The sequence below is a fragment of the Taudactylus pleione genome, unplaced genomic scaffold (genome assembly GCF_031769625.1).
Source record: "Taudactylus pleione unplaced genomic scaffold, aTauple2 ptg000268l, whole genome shotgun sequence".
In the NCBI taxonomy this organism is placed as follows: Eukaryota; Metazoa; Chordata; class Amphibia; order Anura; family Myobatrachidae; genus Taudactylus; species Taudactylus pleione.
The window spans coordinates 1,696,038-1,713,567 of record NW_028284670.1 but is presented as its reverse complement, the minus strand read 5'-3'; the positions used below and the strand labels follow the sequence as shown (position 1 = coordinate 1,713,567).

Below are 17,530 nucleotides of genomic sequence, written 5' to 3'. Positions count from 1 at the left end.
CTGTTACACACCCTTTTCCTGTGCAGAAAAGTAAACATTTTCCTAGATTTTGACAGCATTGACTAAGGTATTTACAACAATGCTAACACGCTATCAATATAACAATGCAATCTCAATGGCTCTGTTTAAACACGCGGCAGCAATACAGGAAATGCGTATATATGCTAATGCGACCGCTACACAAAATTTATTATTACCCTTACGCTATTGTGCGACTTCCCCTGTTACCATGAAGTTTTATCAACGAGGGAAAACAAACTTTTTCCTTCCTGATCCCTGGATTCTAATCAGCGCTCCTTGAACTCACACAATAATGGATAGCAGTCTCTCAGCAACAAAGTGGTAGCAGGTATTCAAAGGCAAGCAGGTATTCGAAGGCACATTGCATTATTTCCTGCATATGGCGCCTCCACCCTTTGCTGAGAAATCAATAACCATGTGTTACCGTGTGAATGGTAGCGTGATTGCACTACGAGCCCCAACTATTGATTCCTACCTATCTTACACCCTAAATGTCACTATTTAGCGTTATAAGTCACACAAGAAATAATTGCTTTCCAGACTTTGATTGTGTTTCCAAAACACAAAAAGATATTATTCACCAAAAAGCAGATAGTTACATGCTGTGATCTAAATACAATTAGCAAAAACAGATTATACTATCACTAGGTACAGCTGAAGACATACGCATGGGCTCTGAATCGAGATTCCCGGCATCACCTATGAAACCTCTGTCAACAGCAAATAAAAGATGACTGTCTAGCAGATTCAGGGTGCTTGCATATAAACCTTTGCAGAGATAGGCAATACAATAGAACAAGTTGGCATAATCCCATTGGTTCTTCTTCCTGGATCTCCTGTTTCAATGCAGTTCATAGGTCAGTTTGTATTGTAATAGTTCTGGCTCCAAAAGCTTCTTTGTGTCCATTTTCCCGCTGAAGAACAAGTCTAAAGTGGCTAATTACATTACAAGAACAGAGTACATTTCAATGCCTATCTCTCTATGATCCATAATTCCCGGACGCATGTTGCAATTTACTTGCCAATGGAAACAGAAGTCTGCAAATAAACAGTGGTTTATAATAGCACCAAACACGATCTGCTTACCATGTACTAAACCCGAGATCTTAAATACAGTCGCTTTATTACATACTTAATAATGAATAAAACCTTGAATATAAATCTTAATGCTAGGGAACCTTTTTATGTAAGTGTGCAGTGTGTAAGTGTAAGGATATTAAGAAAAGACGCTGGTTAGCATTGTGCGACTACGTGTTTGTGGAGTACACCGTGGTATGTGTTTTGCAGGGTCGTTCATATTATATGTTTTAGTAAACGTACGTATTTATATAATGAGGACTTTTAACAATGTTCTATTATGTGGGAATTCTATGACGCTAAAAAATAGCATCGCCATATGTACTTATAGTGTGTGAGATTTGCTAAAATGGTTCTGGGTGGCCACTTGCAAAACGGTATCTTGTTGCCATTCACAAAATGGCATCGTGCAGATTTTAATTTTAACAGATTCTGTCTCAGGCAATTATACAGCTTCGACAGTGTATAGCCCGGTTGGATGTTATTTTCCCCAGGGGCTTAAATTATCCATTTTCCTATGGTTGTTTTTTATGATAAACTTCTCGTACTCATGACGCCTATGGAATAGTATTGAAGCCATTTCATGGATTGTTAAAAGTATTTATTGATATAAGCGATCAGATACATTGTTATACTGGTTTTTGACATTGAAGTATTTTTGCCCCACAGCCATTAAGCTGTTGTTGCTATGGTGAAGGTAAACACTGATGCACTGTGATTAGCTGGTCATCACAATGATGTCATTTTGGAGTGTCCACGGTTGGGTGTGTGGTCCCGACTCGAGAAGGCAGGTATGCTGCACATGGGGTGATGTTCACTGTTATAAAGATATGTTTGCTTTTATATATTATTGAACCTGAAGACAGTGATAAACTGAAACCTTGTTAAGCTACCCAGCCTGAGAAAATTATTTATTGAAGTTTTGAGTGCCGCACCTTTGGTTACATATTTATTTATTCATGAGGGCACCGACTGCAATTGGGATTCATCTCTGGGAGTGCCAGACCCTTGGTAGATATGTATGTGTATATAGAATGTATACTTCAGCACAATCAAGTCCCAATGAGTCCAGATCTTTTTTATATATCCTTAATGTATTGCTGCTAATTATTCAATGTCCCCTTGCCACAGGGAACACAGAGCCTGATTTAGAGCCAGACACTATTTGCGCTCTCTCGTTCAGAAAAAGGTGCCGGATTTTTAAATTGAGCGCTCGCTCTTTGCAGTCTGTTGACGCCTCTATGTCTGAGCGAGTGAACGAAAAATGTGCTCGCTATTTTGTAAAGATGCCCCTTGGCCGCTCGCATCATACGTCATCTCCGCTATTTATTAGATTAATTGAGTACATCGAAAGGCGTCTGAACTGCTCGCAGTGCTTGTGGTTGGATTTTCCTACCACAATCATGCGAACAGTTCGGGCTAAGAAACAACCAAGTGACGTGGTCGATGACGCTGCTTTGTTAATTATGCACACCCATAAAACGCCCGTTTTGACCATTTGGCACGCCTGCGTTCAGATCACCACTCCCCGTTTTCAAGCACCTTCCCCTGTTACCACCCACAAACGTCTCATCCTGTCACTCAAATTAGCAGGCACTCGCTATTTTGCGAGTGCTCGATTTCTGACTGCAATGACTGGTTGGCACATGCGCATTACGACCCATATGCATGCGCATTTGTGCAAACATCGCTCGGAGCGAACGAGCAGCCATTTACGAGCGGCTCTGAATCAGGCCCACAGTTTCTAGAAATTCAAAAATAAGGATAGCGCAATTGTGAGACTGGTATCAAAAGTAATTTACTAATAACAAAGCTCACATACATCAAGGTTTGAAGTAGTAATTATCACCTGATTCCCAGCTGTCCGTAGGACCTCCCGTGTATCACTACCTCTGGAAAGAACAGAAGACGTCACCATGTCTCACGTCAGATAGCCACTCCCAACGTGTTTCTGGGAGTGGCTATCTGACTTCGTCAGGGGGTGTGATGAAATGCATTGGGAGTGACTATCTGACATGAGACGCGGTGACATCTTCTGTTGTTTCCAGAGGCAGTGATACCCGTTAGGTCCTAGGGATGGCTGTTTGAGGACTGGGAATTGGATGATACTTACTATTTCAAACCTTGATGTATGTGAGCCTTGTTATTAGTAAATTACTTTTGATACCATTCTCATGATTGCGCTCTCCTTATTATTGAATATATATATATATATATATATATATATATATATATATATATATGTAACTCCAAAGGCGGCACTCTGGTGAAATAACATCACTCCAACAACATAGCATACAGCAACATTTCAGCGCTTTAGAGCTTTTATCAAGCCAAGTACAAAAAAATAACAAACACTTACCAAGCTTAAATACCTCTCTCTCCTGTTGTGACACCCGCTACTCCTCGTGTTCAATGCGTCAAGGCAGTCGCACCAGAAGATGCATCACTAAACCCAGTGTTAACATAGTGATGTATAAAAAAATGAATAAGAGCCGTGCAGACAATATTAAGATGACCAACTATTACACGGATGGGCTAAAAGTTAACAATTTTTCAAGTGGTCTAATGTGAAATTGCATATACAGTGATCCACCCTCCTCTGGCGGGACAAAAATAGATAACAACGTGTATGACCCTAATAAGAGCACCAATAAATCACATACAACAAATATTCCTATACATATACATAAAAAACAATAATACTAAAACACTTAATTTCAGAACAAAAATAAAAATAATAAGAATCTGTGTATTGTAAAACAAAAAACAGAATTATGCAGAAAACATTATTACAATGTGACAGTACTGGTGTGGCAGCTCATACTCGTAGATGCCAACTCTTATTAGTGGGAAATACAACATTATTGCCTTAGGAAGCTAATCAAACAAGTGTCAATAGAACTACTAATCAAAAAGGGGTCTACAGTGAAAAACGGGGCCTATAGACTCAAAACAGACCGCTAGAACTAGAAAGCCAGATGTCCCTACTTTGGAACAGAATGCAACAAAGACTAAAACAGAGAACAACTCAAGATATAAATGTTACTGTAATACCTACCAACAGTGATGCAGAGTATCTTTTATAGTTAGATGAAACAATGGAACTCCAATGTCTCATAGACCCCATTTTTCACTTTAGACCCCTTTTTGATTAGTAGATCTATTGACACTTGTTTGATTAGCTTCCTAAGGCAATCATGTTGTGTTTCCAACTAATAAGAGTTGGCATCTATGAGTATGAGCTGCCACACCAGCACTATCACATTGTAATAATGTTTTCTGCTTAATTCTGTTTTTTGTTTTACAATATAGAGATTCTTTATATTTTTGTTCTGAGATTAAGGGGAAAACTTATTAAAGGTTGATTTGGCATTTTGAGTGATTTGAGGTACGATTTTCATTCGATTTGTATTCGATTTTGCTTTTGGGTATTTACTAAAGGCCAAATCGAATGTAAAATCCAATTTCAAATCAAATGTGTCAAATCGACCTCAGGGTCTCATTCAGACCCGTTCGCGAGCGCAGGATGCTCGCAAGTGGGTCGATGTTGCCCTAGTGCGCATGCGCACGATGGAGGCTGCTCCGTTGTGCGTATGCGCGAGACCCGAAAAACGACGGCCAAGCCGTCGTTATGGGTCTCGCAATAAAGGGGACCTGCTGTCGATGGTGAGTGACAGCACGCCCCCTTTGGTGGGCGTGCCGGGGGTGTGGTTGCCAGATGGAGACGTTCCCAAGGGAACGCCTACCGTCTGGGTCCGGCCCCACTGACATCACTAGTGATGTCAGTGGGAGTGCTTTTGGCTCTGATAGAGCCTAAAGCACTCCTGGGCTTGCGGCAGCCAGACCCTACCGCAGGGTATCGTTGCAAGCCAGATGGTCGCGATGGTCTTGACCATCGCGACCATCATCATGGACGCTCACATAAGCTGTGGGTGGTCACCCACAGCTATGCGAGCGTCCAAGAGGTTGCTCCATTTTCAGGTAGGAGGGTCCTGATTTAGAGCAAGTGCTCTGGTCAGAGGGTCGGGCTCTGAATCAGGCCCTCTAATTGAACATTGGAAAAACATTGGTGCTTTTAGCCCAACACAACCCTTATTTACTATAATTCAATTTGAAATCGACCACAAAATCGGATTTCAAATCGAACATCAAATCACCAAATGAATAGACCTGCTCCATGCTTTTGACTTGAGCATGAACAGGTCCGATTGACATGAATACATGCAAACATTAGTGAGATGCCTACATTTATCTGCCATGGGGTGGTGGGGATAGCCCCGGGCTATCAGCCTTGCTAGGAGTGCCCTGGAGAGGGAGACCCCTTTATTGAAGGGGTCTCCAACTCCCCAAGGATCGCCAACCTGGGCTGACTAGTGGTCAGGGCTGATGCTGCAGCTTGGGGGGCCCGGTGATAAGGATCCCCTGGCTGTGGCATCAGTCCCCCGGTAGAAAGGGTCCAGGTCTGTTTCTGTAAATTACAGGGAGACCCTACACAAATTTTTCCTTGCAAATCCAGAACCAGCCCTTGTTCCCATAGCCCAGTGCTGGTTGTACTAAGTATATAAACCCTACACATTATTTTCCCTGTACTTAGTCAACCAGACCTGGGTTTCAACAGTCCGGGGATGGTTCTGTTTTGGGGGGGACCTCATGTCATTTTTTTTTTACTTTTAACTCTTTATTTACTTTTTACAGTCAGATACATGCAGGCATCTCACTTATGTCTGCATGTATTTGTGTCAATCCGACCTGCTCATGCTCAAATCGAAAGCATGAAGCAGGTCTATTCATTTGGTGATTTTAAGTTCGATTTGAAGTCCATTTTTGTGGTTGATTTTAAATCGAATGATATTAAATAAGGCTTATGTGTGTAGGGCTATGTAAAAGTACCAATGTTTTTCCAATGTTCGATTTAAGGTCGATTTGACACAAATTTGATTTCAAATTTGATTTTACATTCGATTTGGCCTTTAGAAAATACCCAAAAGCAAAATTTAATACAAATCAAGTGAAAATCGCACCTCAAATCACTCAAAATGCCAAATCGACCTTTAGTAAATTTACCCTTTAATCGCAGAACAAATATAAAAATAAAAAGAATCTATTGTAAAACTAAAAACAGAATTAAGCAGAAAAATTTATTACAATGTGACAGAGCTGGTGCCATACCAGCACTGTCACATTGTAATAATGTTTTCTGCTTAATTCTGTTTTCTGTTTTCTGTCTCTCATACTCGTAGATGACAACTCTTATTAGAGGGAAATACAACATGATTGCCTTAGGAAGCTAATCTAACAAGTGTCAATAGAACTACTAATCAAAAAGGGGTCTATAAGACATTGGGGCTCCATTGTTTCATCTAACCTATAAAAGATACTCTGCATCACTGTTGGTAGGTATTAGAGTAACATTTCTATCTTGATTTGTTCTCTTTTTTAGTCTGTTGCAATCTGTTCGAAAGTAGTGACATCTGGCTTTCTAATTCTAGCGGTGTGTTTTGAGTCTATAGCTCTTCATTCAGGAAGGAATAATCATCCTTGTTAGGATGGTTATTGCTTAGTATGAGAGTCTCGTTTATCATTTAGTTATTTTAACAACACCCTGGATGCCTACTGGACAAGGTGCCACTCGAGGTAATATAGGTGAGTATGTGTGAGTGTGTATGTATGTATGTATGTATTAAACTTATACTGTATAAGGTGCGTGTGTGTTTCTTTCAACATTTTTTTACAGGTTAACTACAGGTCCCAGTGGGCCCTTAATGCCCCGCATGCTGGTACTTGTGGTTCTCCAAGTACCAGCATGCGGGGGAGGCTTGCTGAGACCTGCAATTCTACTGTAAAGACAATATTTTTATTCTACTATTTTTACACTACACTAACACCATCAACCCACCACCCACCGCCCAGGGGTGGCGGGGATATCCCAGAGCTATCAGCCTAGGCAAGGGGTGCCCTGGAGAGGGAGACACCTTTATTGAAGGGGTCTACAACTCCCCAGGGATCCCTGGCCTGGGCTGACAAGCAGTGAGGGCTGATGCTGGGGCTGGGGGGGCTGGTGATCGGGCTCCCCTAGCTGTGGCATCAGTCTCCCGCTAGGAAGGGTCCAGGGCTGGTACTGTGATTTACAGGGATACCCAACACAAATTTTTTCCTGTACTTAGTCAACCAGAAATGGGTTTGCAAAGCCTGGGGCTGGTTCTGTTTTGCGTGGACCTCACGTCAGATTTATTTTAAACTACTAACTCTTTATTTACTTTTTACAGTCAGATACATGCAGGCATCTCACTGATGTCTGCAAGTATCTGTGTGTGAATGAACTGCTCATGCTGAAAGTGAAAGCATGAAGCAGTTCTATGCTGTCGGGGATTTGCAGTTCAGTTAGAAGTGTGATTTGCCATTCAATTTGTACATAAACATGTCAAATCAAACAACAAATCACTTTCACAAATCAACCTAAATCGAATTCGATTTGCAAATCGAACAACAAATCGAATAATAGTAAATCAGTCAAAATCATTGGTTTTTCTACATTCAAATTGAGGGCTCACCGGTACTGGGCATGCACCTGAGAAAATCAATAAGTCATAGATGTACTATCACATCAGTGAGATCCATCCATGCATCTATGTTAAGAATTTAGTTTAAAAAATAAAAAAGGAGACCCGCCCAAAGCACAACCAGGCCTGGGCACAGCAAGCCATGTTTGTGAAAATACAGAGGACAAAAAGCATTCTAGTGTACCGTATCTAGCACAACCAGCACCGGGCTAGTAAGAACCAGCCCTGGTTGCCAAAATATGGAGGACAAATGACATAGGGGTCCCCATACTTTGTGCAACCAGCACTGGGCTCTGATCCGGTCCTGGAAATACAGGGGGAGAAATTGAATAGGGTCCAGAACCAGCACTAGATCCCATAGCCCAGTTAAGGTTGTACTTAGGGCCTGATTCAGAGCCGGACGCTATTAGCGCTCGCTCGTTCAGAAATAAGGGGGTGGCTATTCAAAAGAACCGGTCGCTCTTTGCGGCCTGTTCACGCCTCTATGTATAAACGAGCGAACAAAACATGTGGACGTTTATTTGAAAAATACGCCCCCCTGGCCGCTCGCATCATACGTCATGTCTGCTATTTATTAGATTAATCGAGTACATCGAACAGCGTATGAACTGCTCGCTATTCTTGTGGCTGGTTTTTCCTACCACTATATTGCGAGCAGTTCTGACTATAAAACAACCAAGTGACGTGGTCAATGACGCTGCTGTATTAATTATGCACACCCATAAAACGCCGTTTTGACCTTTAAGCACGCCTGCGTTCTGATTTCCACTCCCCGTTTTCAAGCACCTTTCCCTGTTACCAACCACATACGCCTCCTCATGTCACTCAAAATAGCAGGCATTCGTTATATAGCGAACAAACGATTTTCGGCCACACTGACTGGTTCGCACATGCGTATTACAAACCGTGCGCATGCGCAGATGGACGAACATTGCTCGGAATGAGCGTATGGCCGCTTACGAGCGGCTCTGAATGAGGTCCTTAGTACAGGGAGACCCTACGCAATTTTTTCCCTGTACTTAGTCCAGCAGACCTGGGTTTGCAAAGCCTGGGGCTGGTTCTGTTTTGGGGGGAATAACCTCACATCAAATTTTTTAAACTTTTAACTCTTTATTTACTTCTCACTGATGTCTGCAAGTATCTGTGTGAGAATTAACTGCTCATGCTGAAAGTGAAAGCATGAAGCAGTTCTTTGCTGTCGGGGATTTGCAGTTTGGTTTGAAGTGTGATTTGCCATTCGATTTGTACATGAATATGTCAAATCGAACAACAAATCACTTTCACAAATTGACCTAAATCGAATTTTATTTCCAAATCGAACACCAAATCGAATAAGAGTAAATCTGGCAAAATCACTGGTTTTTCTACATTTCATTTGAGTTGGTTTGAGAAGAGCAAAATCACTCTTCAAATCGACCAGCAAATCGACCTTTGATAAATTTACCCCTAAATGTTTTAATATTATTGTTTTTAATGTATGTGTATGTGAATATTTGTTGTATATGATTTATTGTTGCTATTATTAGGGTCATACACATTGTTATCTATTTTTTCCCACCAGGGGATAGTGCATCACTCTATTGGCATGATTCAGACCCCATCGCTCTGACAGAGTGCTCGCTCTGAATCAGGGCCAGGCTTTTGTTTTTTTTAGAATGGCCTCCTGGCCACTCACATAGCTGTGGGTGACCACCCACAGCTATTGCGAGTGGCCATGATGATGGTCACAATGGTCAAGGCCAACTCGACAATTGGGCTTGTGATGAAACCCTTGTGGTAGGGTCTCGAGGCCTCAAGCCCCAGAGAGATTTCGGCTCTAACAGAGCCGGAATCTCTCCACTGACATCACTCGTGATATCAGTGGGGCTGCCCAAAATGGGGGCATTCTCATGGGAACGCCTCCATTTGGGCAGCTACCCCTCTGGCCCACCCACCAAAGGGGGCAAGCTGTCACTCAACATCAACAGCTCGCCCCCTTTGTTGCGAGACCCGGAGCGACGGAGTGCCCGTCGCTAGCCGGGTCTCACACATGTGCACGACGGAGCCAGCTCCATCGTGCGCATGCGCTCTGGGCCACCATCGACCTGGTTGCGAGCACTCAGCGGTTGCAACCGGGTCTGAATCAAGCCCTATATGCCTATGTAATTTCACACTAGACCACTTGTAAAATTGTTAACTTTTAGCCCATCCGTTTAATAGTGGGTTATCTTAATAACTGCTCAGACCTCAGTTGCATAGACTGCATGTGTGCATGCTTGTGTGAGTACACAATTCTGTGAGTTAGCAGCTGAACCATTTTGTAAGTGACAGAAATCTCACTTTGTGAGAGAGCTGAATCTGCAGTTAACCATATGGTGTCTTGGCATACCATATCTGTATTATGCAAGGAACACGTCCATTAAGACATCAGCCTCAATGATCGTAATTTCATTGTGTTTTTTAGTTTGAGTGTCTCGAATTCAGAAGGTTTTGTGAAATTTCTGATCATGTCTAAGAAGCCTTAATGGGACTTGTGAAACCGTAAGATTTTTGGTTTATGGAATTTCATTGCTTTTTTAAAATATGTTAACTATCAGGGTTTGGAAGAGCAAACTGGGCCACCTGCAGGGGAGAAGGGCAACAAAATGGTACACTATTGCAGGTGGAAGAGGGGCCGGCACACAGGTGGGGAGGTGCAGAGTGAGAGATGGCTGCAGGGGTGGGCTGTAGGCGTGTGGGTTAGTGGCAGCAGTGGGGGTGAAGAACAGTGGCAGCAGCAGGGAAGTGCACAGGGGCATCAGCAGGCGACAGAGGTCTCACCGGTACTGGGCATGCACCTGAGAAAATCAATAAGTCATAGATGTACTATCACATCAGTGAGATCCATCTATGCATCTATGTTAAGAATTTAGTTTAAAAAATAAAAAAGGTGACCCCCCAAAGCACAACCGGGCCGGGCACAGCCAGCCATGTTTGAGAAAATACAGAGGACAAAAAGCATTGGAGTGTCCCGTATATATCACAACCAGCAACAGGCTAGTAAGAACCAGACCAGGTTGCCAAAATATGGGGGACAAATGACAGAGTGGTCCCCCATACTTTGAGCAACCAGCACTGGGCTCTTATCCGGGCCCGGAAATACAGGGGGAGAAATTGAATAGGGTCCCCCTGTATTGTCCGGAAACAGCATCAGACTGTTTCTAGTGGGGGGGCTAATGCCACAGCCAGAGGAGCCCTTTCACCGGGCCCCCCAGCTGAAGCATTAACCCTGGCTGCTAATCAGCCCAGGCTAGGGATTCCTGGGTTAGCTGTGGACCCCACAATAAAGGTATCTCCCTCTCCAGGGCTCCCCAGGCCCAGGCTGATAGCCCAGGGCTATCCACTGCACCCCTGGATGGTGCCAGGTTGATTGTGAAATGTGGTGCATTTGAAAGAATATTTTCTTTTGCAAGTGAACTCTAGATCCCAGCAACCTCATCTACATGCTTGTGCTCTGAAAACCACACTTACCAGCAAGCGGGGCATTTTGGGCCCACTGGTATCTGTAGTTCACCAGTAAAAAAATATTAAAATTAACAGACTACACCATTTTTTTTAAAATAAAAGTTGTTTTGTCTGCACATTCACCTGGGGAGCTGCTGCCACCCCAGGACTTTGTCGTCTTTGCCTGACAGTTGCCAAACCACCAGGACTATGGCGTCTTTGCCCAGTGGGCTGCAGGCTGTGTCAGCTCCTTATCATGGCTGCCACCCATTAGGACTTCTTGTATCTTCACCTGGCAGGCACCAACCCACCAGTGTGTCGGCATCTTCGCCTATTGGGTGGCAGCCTGTTTCAGCTCTTTTTCATGTCTGCCACCCAATAGGACTTCTAGCATCTTCACCTGGTGGGCACCAACCCACAAGGGCTTTGGGGTCCTCGCCCAGTGGACAGCAGCCTGTATCATCTCTTTGTCATGGCTGCCACCCACTAGGACTTCTTGCATCTTTGCTTGGCAGGCACCAACCCGCCAGAGCTTTGGTGTCTTCACCTTGCAGGCACCAACCTGCCAGGGCTTCTGGCATCTTTGCCTGAGGGGATGGCAGCCAATTAGCTCTTTTGTATGGCTGCCACCTACCCAGGGTTTCTGTTTTCCTTTTCACCTATTTGGCAGCAGCCTGTTTCAGATCTTTTGCATGGGTATAGAGGAGGGTGTGTGTAGTGGTATAGAGGAGCTAATGGGGACAGGGGCACAGAGGAAAGGGGTTTAGAGGTATAGAGGGGGTAGTGGGGTCAGGAGCACAGAAGAATGGGGGGTGCCAGCACTTAGAGGAGGTAGTGGGGGTAGGGGCACACAGGAGTGGGGGTGCGGTAGTATATAAGAGGTAGTGGGAGCAGGGGCACAGAGGAGGGGGGCATAGATGATGTTGGGCACAGTGCAGAGAGGGTGCAGGGGTATTGAGGGGTTAGTGGGGGAAGGGGCACAGAGGAGAGGGAGATAATAGAGCAGGGGCACAGAGTAGAGAGGGCATAGAATTGGCTAGGGCATAGAGGAGAGGGGTTGCAGGGGTATTGTGTAGGTAGTAGGGGCAGGGGCATGGAGGAGAAGTGTGTGCAGGGTTTAAAGGGGTAGTGGGAGCAGGGGCACAAAACTGAGGAGTGTGCATGGGGATACAGGAGGTAGTGGGGGCAGGGGCACAGGGGAGAGGAGGCATAGAGGAGTCAGAGGCACAGAGGAGTGGTGCGGTGCAGTGGTATAGAGGTTAGTGGAGGCATGGGCACAGAGGAGAAAGGGGTGCAGGGGTATAGAGGGGGCAGTGGGAGCAGAGGCACAGAACAGAGTGGTGTGCAGGGTATGGAGGAGCTAATGGGGCAGGGGCACAGAGGAGAGTGGTGTAGGGGTATAGAGGGGAGAGTGGGAGCAGGGGCACAGAAGAGAGGGGGGTGCTGGTGTAAAGAGTCAGTAGTGGGGGCAGGGGCACAGAGGAGGGGCCATAGATGAAGCAGGAACACAGAGGAGAGGGAGTGCATGGGCACAGAGTAGAGGGAGGTACAGCAGTATTTAAGTGGGAGCAGGGGCCCAGTTGAGAGTGAGCAGAGAGGAGTTATGGGCAAGGGAGAGAGGTGCAGGGTATAGAGGGGTTAGTTGTGGCAGGGGCACAGAGAAGGGTGTGTGTAGGGGTATAGAGGAGCTAATGGGGGCAAGGGCAGAGGTGAGATGGTTGTAGTAAAGAGGGGGTAGTGGGAGCTTGGACATAGAAGAGAGGGGTGTGCTGGTGTATAGAGGGGGTAATGGGAGCAGGGGCACAGGAGAGAGGGGGGTGCTATTGCTGGTGTATAGAGGAGGAAGTGGGGGATGGGGCACAGCGGAGATGGGGCCCTTAGATGTAGCTGGGCAAAAAGGAAAGGGGGGTGCAGGGGTATAGAGGAAGTAGTGGGTGCAGGGACACAGAGGAGAGGGGTCACAAAGGAAAGAGGGGTGCACAGTGAAAGAGGTAGTAGGGGCAGGGGCATAGAGGAGAAGAGGCATTGACACAGAGGAAAGGGGGGTGCAGGGGTTTAGAGGAGGTGGTGGGGGCAGGGGCACAGAAGACAGGGGGCCATAGAGGTGACAGGGACATAGGGGAGAGAAGGGTGCCGGGGTATACAGGTTTGTGGGGGCAGGAGCACAGAGGTATAGAGGTTTGTGGGGAGCAGGGGTATAGAGGAGGTAGTGGGGGGAAGGGGAATAGCTGAGGCAGGGGCACAGGAGAGAGGGTTGCTCAGATGAGGTGGTAGTGGGGGCATGGGCCCAGAGGCAAGGGGGGTGCAGAGGTATAGTGGGGGCAGGGGCATAGAAGACATGGGGCCATAGAGAAGGTAGGGGCACAGAGGAGAGGGGATGCTGGAGAGTAGAGTAGCTAGTAGGAGCTGGGACACAGAGGAGTGTGCATAGATGAGGCAGGGGCACAGAGGAGAAGGGAGTGCAAGGGTAGTGGAAGCATGGGGCACATAACAGAGGGGGCGCAGGGGAATACAGAAGGTAGTAAGGAGAGAGGCACAGAAGAGAGGGGGGTGTGCTGGGGTATGGAGGAGAGAGAAAGAGTGAGAGAACATGCGTGCTTACTTTCCTACTTACCTCTATGTGCAGCAGCAGGACAGGCTTCAAATAGGGGCAGGCACTCCATGGCTTTAGGCCCCACCCCCTGCCAATACACCCGCTATTACCGGTATTATGTCAATGAGTGGGCGGGGCTTCCACCATCACTTGCTATCTCCCAGTGATAGAGGGTGCTATCAGTGGCTGTCGGGAGAGTGCAGATGCCGGAGACTGGGAAGAGGGCTCCATGACACATGGCTCCCCTGACACCCGCTGATGCTGCTTGTAGCCGAGGTGCAGGTGCCACATGGACTGGGGAGGGGGATCAGAGTTAGTGCTTGCACTTCTTGTCCGGAGTGCAGGTGCTGCTAGTGCCTGTATTGGGGGAGGGGAAATTGGAGGTGCAATTAGGAATGGGGGATTGATTGTGTAGGTGCTGGCAGTGCTGGAAGAGGATCAGATGTGCTGACTGTATGGGGGTGCCATCTGTACTGGGGTGGAGATCAGAGGTGTAGTGTTGGGGAGCACATGCTCCAGCTTCTGCCCCTCTGGGTCAGCACTTCATGCACAGTCCTCCCTGAGTCCCTCGTTGAATGTAGCAGCAAATATTTTGCGATCACTGTTGCATGTGTTGCTGCCTAATAACTAAAGGCAGCCATGTTTGTGCTCCCAAATCAAGCCACAGTACATACACAACCTGCTGGAGACACCTACTTTGGCTGTGCAATATGTTGAAAAGTCCTATCTATTCAATGGCACATTCTTGAAGCTACCTAATAAAACAAACCCCAAGTCTAAATTTGCCCCCTACCCTGAGTTATGCCTTCCCCCCAAATAAAGCATAGACTATAGCAGAAAAGTGGACCTAATTGAGAATGTCAGGAAAATGTGATACTTTAGATTACTCCCAAGTCCTCATTTTTTATGTTTTTGCCCTGAAATTTGGCATGCAACACCAAGCGACAATTCTACCTGCATATGCCAAATATCAGCTTGGTACCTCCAATAGTTTTTGAGGTGTAGCCCTTATAATTTGAGGGCACTGATATAAAAAATTAGGATTTGGGAGTAATCTAAGGCTCCTACTGTCACTTTTATCTAAAATTTTCAATTAGGACCACTTTTCTGCTTTTCTCTATGGGGGATTTTTGGGAAGGCATTTAGACTTGGGGACAAATTTAGACTTGGGGTTTGTTTTATTAGGTAGCTATTGTTCCAGGGTAGGGCTTTTTATGGTTCAGGTAAATTAGAAAGTTACAGTTTTTAAACTATTACCTCAAGATTGATAGGACTTTTCAAATTGTTGTGCAGCCTCAGTAGGAGCCTCCAGCAGGTGTACTCACTGTAGCTTCACCTGGGTGTAAAAAGATGGCTGCCTTTTGCAGGCATTGCGGGACCAACACAGCAATAGAATCAGTCATAAGCAGGGACACGGCGGTGATCAAGCAGGCGTCAGCGGCCGGTGGTGGAGTGTCAGTGCTGGGACCCAGTAGCAGTTGCGCCGCATACCGGCATCTGTGCAGGTGTCGGTGATGGGGCTGGATCTGAAAGGATCCAGTCCCTGCCACCCATTCTGCCAAATATAGCAGTGATGCCCAATTCAAATGTGGCGCCTCAACGCCATTTTTTTAATTTAAAGATGGCCGCCATGAGCTAATCATGGCTCACAATGTCATCGCCCTGCCCACTTGGCTAGCTTATACAAGCCAGTGCAAGGAGGCAGCATGGCAGTCCAAGGGTCGAGGGGAAGCAGAGAATAGCTCCTAAAGAAAGAAGATGCCAGAAGTCCTAGTGGGTGGCGGCCATGCAAAAGAACTGACAGGCTGCCACCCACTAAGTGAAGAGGACAACAGAAGCCCTAGGGAGGTGGCAGCCATGCAAAATAGCTAATTGGCTGCCACCACCCAGGCAAAGACGCCAGAGCCATGGTGGGTTAGCCCTCTCACTGAGCCCCCCAGCCAAAGCCTCACCCCTGACCACTAGTCAGCCCAGGCTGGGGATCCCTGGGGAGCTGGGGACCCTGATGGGTTGGTGCCTGCCAGGCAAAAGCATTGAAGGCTTGCTGGTTGGCCCTCTCGCCGGGCCCCTCAGCCAAAGCATAACCTGTGATTGCTAGTTAACCCAGGCTGGGGTTCACTTTGGAGCGGGGGACTCCCTCCAATAAAGGTGTTGGGTTGATTGTGTAAAGTGTGGTGCACAGAAATAATTAAAATATTGTATTTTGCTGTGGAACTACTGTTCCCAGCAATCCTCCTCCATATGCTGGTACTTGGAGAACCACAAGTATCAGAATGTAGGGAATTATGGGCTTGCTGGTACCTGTAGTTCCACAGCAAAAGCAGTATTAAAAAACCACACAACACACACACCGTAGAAAATTAACATATTATTTAAACATACATGCACACACACATGTACGCACACATGCATAACCACTATCTCACATACTCACCTATATATCCCTGTAGCCATCCTGTCCTCTTCTCCAGTAGATAATCAAATGGAGTACCAGTAATAAATATTACATACTCACCTCCTCCTATACGTGGATTTGTCCTCTTCATTCCAAAGTAGGCAATCCAGGGTTTTAGAAAAAAAACCTCTAAGGACACAACTACCCGAATGACAGCTCTGCCTTGGGATTTCAGTACAGAAATCTCAGTGCGGAGTACACATTGGCTGAGAAAGGTGAGCCTTCCACCTCTCAGCCAATGAGCGATTCTCACCATTGACTTCAATGCCCATTTAAATAATGGCACCTCGCGCCATTTTTGAAATTCAAAACTGGCTCATGGCATCATCGCCCCGCCCCCTCAATTATGGCTCATGGCATCATTGCCCCGCCCCCTTGGCTGGTTTATATAAAGCCAGCGTGAGGCACCATCCAGTCAGTACATCAGCCAGTAGTTGGAGAGAAGACCAGCTGGAGCATGAAGAAGCCGCGGGAGCCCTGGATGGTCAGTGGCCATGCAAAAGAGCTTAAAGGTTGCTGCCCCCCAGGTGAAGGTTCGGAAAAATCAAGAACCATGACTGTCCTAGTTCTACCTGTCCATGCCAAATTTCAGCTCCGTACCTCCAATAGCTTTTGAGGTGTAGCCCCTTAAACACCATGCCCCCCTCTCTGGATTTCTCTATGGTAAAAATTCTGTTTTTGTCTTATGGCACACCGACGTTGTTTGTCCCCTGTATTTTGGTAACCAGGACTGGCTTTGATTAGCCTGGTGCTGGTTGTGCTTTATACAGGGAACTCATATGTTGTTTGTCCCCTGTGTTTAGAACAAGCAGCACTGGGGCTCCAAAGCTCGATGCTGGCTGTGCTTTGGAGCATGTCATTTTTTTTATATTATACATTCATTTTTTAAAACAGTGCAAGGATGGATCTCACTGATACATCCATGCATCTGTGTCTTATTGATTTGATTTTCTCAGATGCATGCCCAGCACTAGTGAGTCCCTCTATATCCCACTGAAGCATCTGTGCACGGCCCTGTTGCTGCCACTGCTCCACGCCCCCACTGCAGCCACTGCCACACACACCTGCAACCTGCTCCTACAGCCGTCATCCCTCTGCTCCCTTAAAACACCTTCTGTATGCTGTCTGCTTCTCCACCCATGTTATTGTACCTATTTGTTGTCCTTCTGCCCTGCAGGTGGCCCTTTTTGCTTGTCAAAACCCTCTTGGTTAATAAATTATAAAAAAGCAATGAAATGCCATAGACAATAAACCTTACGGTTTCACATGTACCATTAAGGCTTCTTAGACATGATTTGAAATTTCACAACACCTACTGAATTTGTGCCACTTAAACTAAAAAAAGCAATGAAATTATGA

The 17,530-nt window shown here is 45.9% G+C and overlaps 1 protein-coding gene across 1 annotated transcript in view; it reads right to left on the bottom strand.

Annotated features, from left to right (window-relative positions):
- The window catches only part of LOC148513834 (olfactory receptor 10A3-like), a 31,225-nt gene extending 14,963 nt beyond the window's left edge, over nt 1–16,262 (bottom strand). Inside the window, exon 1 of the mRNA XM_088481265.1 lies at nt 16,232–16,262. Coding sequence (XP_088337391.1) covers nt 16,232–16,262 — 31 coding nt within the window. The remainder of the gene's footprint in view (nt 1–16,231) is intronic.
- Between the last annotated feature and the right edge of the window lie 1,268 nt (nt 16,263–17,530).